This window comes from Cynoglossus semilaevis, chromosome 6 (assembly GCF_000523025.1).
Source record: "Cynoglossus semilaevis isolate Cse_v1.0 chromosome 6, Cse_v1.0, whole genome shotgun sequence".
NCBI classification, from domain to species: Eukaryota; Metazoa; Chordata; class Actinopteri; order Pleuronectiformes; family Cynoglossidae; genus Cynoglossus; species Cynoglossus semilaevis.
The window spans coordinates 8,961,967-8,969,704 of record NC_024312.1 but is presented as its reverse complement, the minus strand read 5'-3'; the positions used below and the strand labels follow the sequence as shown (position 1 = coordinate 8,969,704).

The following is a 7,738-nucleotide window of genomic DNA, read 5'->3' as shown; positions in this document are numbered from 1 at the left end:
TCCTAATTACAGGATAAAGCAAACATATTCTAGAGTCAAACGTAAGCAACTTCTTTTTTGCTGCAGTTGCAACATTGTAGATAAAAACATAACCATGTATTGTTTCTGTTATGCCAATCAGCTGTTACTGGGTAGTAACAGGCATGTACTTTCATCCAATCGCGCGATGATAAACAAACGTTGCCCCTCCTTTTTTGTTATTCACAATGTTATAGACCAATAGGTTGGCGTTTATTTTGTTACTGACTTTCCTGTTGTCCAATAGAAGGCGTCCTCTGAAGACTTTCATTCCCACCCATCGAGTGAATGCCAGAGAGTTTTTTGATGGCGACAGGTCTGGTGAGTAAAAAGTTATTCACTTTAAAACCATCAAATAAATCGATCAAACTGAGTTTTAACACACACGCTGTCTGAATAGCGACTTTGTGATGTGAACGCGACGTTTTATCACCGCTGTCATGCGTTTCAAAGTCGTCGTCCCGTAGCTTCTGCTCGACAGTGTTTTTTTCCGCTATGACGATTGTTGTTTTGATGGTAACAAATCAATGTTCTAGCAGTTTACCAGCGTAAAAGAACACCTTGCTGTGAGAAACAGTGAATTGTGTTGTAAATGTCGTAGAAAGGCTGGTAAGGGCTTCGTGTCATTCATTTCGAACAGGCCACATAGGTTGCGTCATGCCTCAACTTGTTGACATTCTTTTGTTTACAGTGGTAGACCCGACGGCCTCTGGGTTTCAGTCGAGGACACAGTTGGTGCTTTTTAGGAGCAAGAAAAGAGCAAACATGTGATTTAAACTATACTTTTGACATTTTACACCATATACTTAATAAGACAATCGATAATTATGGGTACGATCGCGTTTAAAAAGTAAAGGGAATAGATTATACACATTACGGATCAGTGTCAGAACATTAACAAATTATAACAGTTATTTCCATTTGTTTTGTTTATTGATTTACATAGTTCCAAAATGGATTCCAACTATTTTTGTTACCCCGTATGCATTTAAACGCCAGACGAATTTAAATCCAAATTTGTATTTTTTCTCATCTATGTAGATAGATATTGTGTTTTTGTTCGAGCCTTCTGCTTGAGTTCACAGGACTCGTTTCTGTTTCTGTAATTGTCACTAATCGCTGCGCAGCAGTGAATGAATGAGATCAGCTAGTGCGCATGCGCCCCTTTCCCTAAGTTTATCAACAAGGCTCCACGCAGCAGGTCACATGACCAGTCTCAGGTTGCTCTGTCAGAGACAAAGGAGTCCCTACAGACTCTCCATCTTTTTTTATTTTAGGCAGAAAATATATACTATTTATTGTACATGTACTAAATTATTTATTTTGTATGTCACATTTTAAACATTTCACATTTATTTCTTTTATAAACGTACATGTGACAGCCTTGCAAAATTCAACAAGCACGTCCAAGATTCTGTCAAATCTGTTCTGAATCCCAAGTTTTACAGCTTCTGACTCAGCCCAGTCTTCAGAACTGATCATTTAGACTTGTCTTTGATTCAAACATTGAACTTAAACTTAAACTTAACTCAGTCATATTCTGGGTTTGGCAACAACAAGGTAGATGCAGTCTTGTAAAAATTGACATATGCATATTCATGGACAAATACTTATGTAGATTTAGGGATTAACCAATCCATAATCCCTAAGGGATAGACAAAAACAAAAATGCTGGCTTTGTATACTCAGCATGTCCAGTAGTCATGAAACTTAACTATATTTCTGTTTATCTTGGACTTGTGTGTGTGGTAATTAATAGTTAATATGGGGATGCCAAGGTAAAAACGCTTGTAAAAACAAATGAAGAATAAGATTGTAGTTTTTTAGTGTTAACAAAAAATAATTTTGTCTTTTTTACCTAAAACCAGCCGCTGTGGCAGATTTTGATATATGGAGGCTGATTGACCTGTATTATATCGAAGACAAGAGGACAGAAGAAAAGACAGATTTTGCAGGAATGGAAGATTCCTTCGACCCACTCAAGTGTCATGAAGACCTGCCCTCCTCACCAGGGTGCCATATGGATTATGGTACAAAGAAAAATCACATAACATATATAGAAATGACAAACTATACTTTCCTCCCACAGTGCATTTTCTGTGTTTCACTGATGAATGTTGCTCATCTTGTCATCTTCAGATGACATGCCAATGCTGCAGGAGGTGGAGGAGGACCAGAGGTCACCGGGGTTATTTCAGGTCAGCGCAGGAGTGTCTCACCAGGAGCACAGTAGTTCCCCCAGCACCAACTGGCTCACTGAACTGGCCAACATTGCCATCAGTCTCCAGAGCCCTTTGTTGAAGAATGTTCCACATAAAAGGTTTGTACAAACGAAGTAGTGTAGAAATGGCTCTGTTTAAGTTGAGGAAGTTTAACATTTGCATACATTAACACAAACACAGCATGTAATATCAAGTAGAAACTAGTAGACCAGTGGGGTTTGTCAGAAAACTGGATTAGCCACCTTGCCATGAATGTGCCTTAATTGCTTTTAAATATTCATAACTAAGATGCAGAAAAATAACAATAAATTAGTAAAGCCCAGGCAGGTCATCTAAAAAGTTTGGCAGGAAGAGGAATATCTTTTACATGCTTACAAGATGATGTTAAATGAAAAAGGATGTGCTAAAGAAAATTAAAATGTATAGTATGGAGAATTAGCTCAAACCCATGAAACTTGCTTAAATGTTAACCAACCACATTCTGAAAAAGCTGAAACTTTTAAGGGTAAACCTGAATAACATGTCCAAGGCATGAATACCATATGAATCTTGCCTTGAACTGACAGGCCTTTAAGTAGGTAATAAAATACTTTAATACATTTTTATTAATTTTCTCTCTGTGTAACACACATACACACATTTATAGATATGTGTGTATATATCTGTTTATATATATATATATAATCTTCTATCTATAATCTTCCTCAGATCATCTCCAGTCCACATCTTTGGCACCAGCAATAGTTTACATTCCTATGCTCGGCCCCCATTAGCCAGCAGTGCACCCAACCTGTCCAGAGGCCATCTGAGGGAGCGCAGGCGTGTCAGGGTAACCTTTAACATCCAGCCTCTAAGAAATCTATTTCTGTACAGCTTAAATTTAAATCTTTTTTTTATGATGTTGTAAGACATTTTCTTTCATCAACCTCAGGCCAGCAGTGAATCTGAGTCTGGAGTTTTCTCAATGTCCTCATCTTTTTCTGATGATGAAGACATGGCCTGGTCTCACTCTTGGCCCTCCACTGCCTGGCATTGCTTCCTGAAAGGTGCATACTTACTAAATGTACATACACACTAATGACATCAGAGGCTTTCACTCGTGAAAAACTAAAAAAAAAACCCTAACTTTTATTAGTACTTTTTTGCAAACATCTATTCTTTTGCATTTCTTCATTGAACTTCAGGGACTCGCCTGCGCTTCCACCGTGGCCCTAATGTAGAGTGGCAGGATGCTGATGAACTTGCAGATTCAGAGGAGGACTCTGATGATGAAACTATGATGCCGTGTCGTTTCTCTCTCAAGGTTAGTCAGTGATTTATATCATTTTAATATCCCAAAATAGGTCACGTTTAAAATGTGTTTAATCTTGGTAAAACCTTTTTTTTTATTATTTACGTTCTCTACACCTCTTGTTCTAAGTTATTACAGAGGCCACTAGGTGGCAGACATGCCTAAGTTGAAAGTGCAATAGTTGTTCAAATGAATGCAGTCGTCAGGTCTTGTGGTAATGTGTCATACGTTCACAGGATGCTGTGAGGTTTTCTGTTAATCAGGTGTTGGATTCAGATTTTAAGAATTTTCTTATCTTTTGGTTTCATTTCATTTGACTTGTGTCTGTTTGTAAAACCTATTTTTGGCCCTATTCACAGAGCTATGGCTCAGAGGGTCTGAAGTTGGTAAGCCATGAAGAAGCCCTATCATTTGGTCAGGCAGTTCTAAAACTCAGCTTTGATGCTGGTTCACCTGAAGATGGTCTTTTGACAGCCGAGTGCCGTCTAGATCACCCATTCTTTGTAAAAAACAAAGGTAAAAAAAGTTTTTTAAATTGTATTTCACCAGTGTTAAAAAATTAACAGAATTAACACACTTGACAGGGTTGTCAGTTGTTTTAGTTGAGAACTAAAGAGAGTTATGTGCAAACCAGATGGTCGAGCAACATGTGATATAAGTCCTGCCAACAGAATTAATTTTTGGCGAATGCAAATCGCCCTTTGAATCAAAGTAAATTTTAACGTACCATCTGGGTTTTTTTAGGGTGGTCTTCTTTTTATCCAAGCCTCACTGTGGTGCACCACGGGATCCCTTGCTATGAGATGCAACTTGGTGATGTGTGCCTGCCGCCAAACCATCCTGATGCCATTAACTGTGATGATTCAGTTGTTTTTGACACATTCAGAAGGTACATGTTCGTATATAACAGTTCGTCCTGTGGTGTAACTGACAGAATGTTAATATGGGTGACTCTGGTGGAGAGAGCTGTGAACAGAATGTGTGGGTTAAAGGACATAGGATTATTCACAATATGCCAGTATATTTATTTCTGAGGGGGTTTAAACTTACAAGGATGCATTAATTAAAAAAAAACATGACATTTAACCATATATTTTTAGAAGAAACAGCACGTGTTACACCACAAACAGCTGAGCGACAGATAACATTGGGTTCATATTATTATTATTTTTTTCTGTCTTCTTCTTCAGTTATGACTTCACCCCACTTGATTCATCTGCAGTCTACGTTCTCAGCAGCATGGCTCGTCAACGCAGGACCTCCCTGTCCAGTGGGGGCGCTGTCAGTCCAGACTGTGATAAACTTGAGCGCTCCTACTCCCCGCAATCCTCAAGTAGCAAATCAAACAGGAGCCACACCTCAGGGACAGCCAGTGGTGCCATGACAACCAAATGCAAGAGGCCAATGAATGCCTTCATGCTGTTTGCCAAGAAGTACAGAGTGGAGTACACACAGATGTACCCTGGGAAAGACAACAGGTACATTAACAAAATAGTATTGTAGGTGTTTGAAAGATTCAAAAGGTAAAGATAAAACGTTAAAGTTAATACACTAATATTTCTTGGCTCTTTGGATTGCCAGCATAAAAATAGTGAAAAGGTTTTGTTGGTATTCCAAAATGTATTCCAAAATAAGCCATAAGGTGGCACGTGTGAGATTGCTTGCCTTTCAAGCAAGAAGATCAGTGATTCTGTGTGCCCTTATGTTTTTTAGGGTACGCTGTGTTCTTCCCACTAAACTCCTTGATTGGATGCTCTAAATTGAGCATAGATATGTCCTGTGACCCCTGTGACCCTGTTTGTAATTGAACTGTATGAATGAATAATTTCGAATATGTGGTTTATATTGGTCAGAAAACCATTTGGTCCAATGCTCGGTCATCTTTCAGACAGAGTCCCTGTTGAAAACATTTGCAGATCATTAAGTTTGAAAAACAGCAAAGGCATTAGAGTGAGATCAAGAAAGAGATGAAGATGTTCCTCACTTTAACGAGGATTCGATTCAGACCTCTCCACACCTCATAGTCTGTTGAGCAGAAATAATAACGGAGCAGGAAGTGCGACAGATTCATCTAAGGCTTTGTGTAGACACCACAACAGTTTCATCTTCTGTCTCTTACTTTTCACTCCAGAGCCATTAGCGTCATCTTGGGTGACAAGTGGAAGAAGATGAAGAGTGAGGAGAGGAGAATATACACCATGGAGGCCAAAGCTCTGGCTGAGGAACAGAAACGACTTAATCCAGACTGCTGGAAACGTAAAAGAACCAACTCAGTAAGCCCTACTGCAAACAGTAAAAATACTTTCCAATTATTTGAGTATTTGTGCACCATCTGTAAACACAGTGTCAATGTCTTTGACAGGGTTCCCAGCAGACTTAATCAAACAGCCAGAACTCCTGCAGCTGGTGTTTTGGAAGGAAGAGGTTATGGACAGAGTTGGATTGACCGCTTGATGCCTCTCTACTCTCCTGCGTTCTTGATACTCAACTGTGATGCTGAATTCACTTCCTTGTTTAACCTTGAAACATTATAAAGGCAAAGCAGAATTACGAATAATGTATAAACAAAAAACATGTAATCTAGTCACTAACAGTGCATATATATTTTCTTATATTTTTAATGACAATAATGTCTTATTCCCCTGAAATAGGAATGGAGCCTGTCTTTCATTTCAGGTTATTTCATATTCAATGAGGGCATGTGGTGCTATGCTTTAGTGTAGAAGGAGTGGCAAAAACAAGTGTTTATTTATAATTACAAACAAAGGGGGATTTTAGCAAACTTTTCATAACTGTTCATATTGACTATATTTGTATGGTTCAGTAAATTGCACAGATTGGTAACCATTTTCATACCTTTTTAATACAGTATATATTCTGCAGCTGAGCTATGGCCATTGTTTGTAATACTACGTGCCACGTCTTTAGCGCCACCACCTGGCCATGTGATGAAGCAGATTTTCAGCATGTGGTGTTTGGTTTACACTCAGTCATGAAGCACCTCCGCCCTTCACGGCGAGTGCTTATTCCTTTTGCACTTTATATAAATATGTAATCTATTCATATACAATACTGGCGGCAAACCATTTGTACTTATCAGTATCTTCGTACAGTAGTTAGCAGTTGGAGGTGGTCGCAGCCCCAGAGGCTGGGACGTGCTTTCAGGTTGCAAAGTTTTAAGCACTTCTGAGTGCTTTGTTCATAATGTACAGGTATCACAGGCCAAACAACCTCTTGCACAAAATATCCTTGTATGATATTATAAATAATTTTTAAACCATGCATATTATTCAAGTGTTTGTTTCCTTTTTTTTCATAAACAGTAAACAGTCATCAGGACCTAAGTGTCTCCTTGACTGATTGTATATTTAGTGTGTATGTTTTTTTCCCTCTCTGATTGAGCTGCAGCTTTCTCCTACTTTAATGACTGTGTCCTCAACTGACTTAGATCCATTTATTAGAATCAACTTTTTTTTTTTTTTGAAGTTTTAGGAGCTGATATCCACTGATGTAAATGTCTGGCTGAGTAAAGCTTGATGTTTCCAGGTAACAACCCAGTCAGTGTGTTTTATTCTCTTCCACAGTGGGTTTGATCTCATCAAAAACACCATGCTCAAATGCTAACGAAGACTCTCATTTACTCACTGTAAGTTGAATTTAATTAAACCCTATATTCACTGGTCCCTGAGTCTCTATTCTTGATGAAAGAAAGGATCTAAAAGACCATCTCAATCAAAGAACACATTACATGTTCTACTTCATATGTAACATTTTGCTTTGAAACAAAGGCCAGTATTTCCAGGTGACACATTTATCTTCCTGACCCAACGTAGCTGAATATATTCGTTTTTATTTATTTGTCTCTTTACTGAAGAAGATCATTGGCTAAAAAACCCCAAAAACATTACGTTAGCCAATTTAAAAACACTGTAAAAAAGAAGCCAGAGGGCGCTGTGACGCAATATTTGTGTAGGAGCATCGTTGCTTCTTGATAACGTCAGAAAAATCCGAGGCTCCTCCTGTGTGAAGTAATGATTCATGGTATTTTGACATTATCAAGTAAGCAAATATTGGAGCATATCGTTTTCTGGAAATATAACAGTGTATGTTGTGTATGTTTCTCTTTTCTGTTCTTGCTAACAGTCATAACTGATGGTCACAGGTTTTCCCCGCAGAAGAGCTGTATCTGCGTTACATCCTCAGACTA

At 38.4% G+C, this 7,738-nt stretch overlaps 1 protein-coding gene across 1 annotated transcript; it reads left to right on the top strand.

Moving 5' to 3' along the window:
* Window positions 1–248: 248 nt before the first annotated feature.
* hbp1 (HMG-box transcription factor 1) lies at window positions 249–7,214 on the top strand. Its single transcript, XM_008311813.3, has 11 exons — window positions 249–339; window positions 1,887–2,048; window positions 2,158–2,338; window positions 2,949–3,069; window positions 3,172–3,286; window positions 3,425–3,543; window positions 3,891–4,047; window positions 4,276–4,420; window positions 4,722–5,009; window positions 5,663–5,804; window positions 5,894–7,214. Exons 2-11 carry the CDS (start codon window positions 1,976–1,978, stop codon window positions 5,909–5,911), a joined length of 1,359 nt encoding a protein of 452 aa, XP_008310035.1. The 5' UTR covers window positions 249–339; window positions 1,887–1,975; the 3' UTR covers window positions 5,912–7,214.
* Window positions 7,215–7,738: the final 524 nt, after the last annotated feature.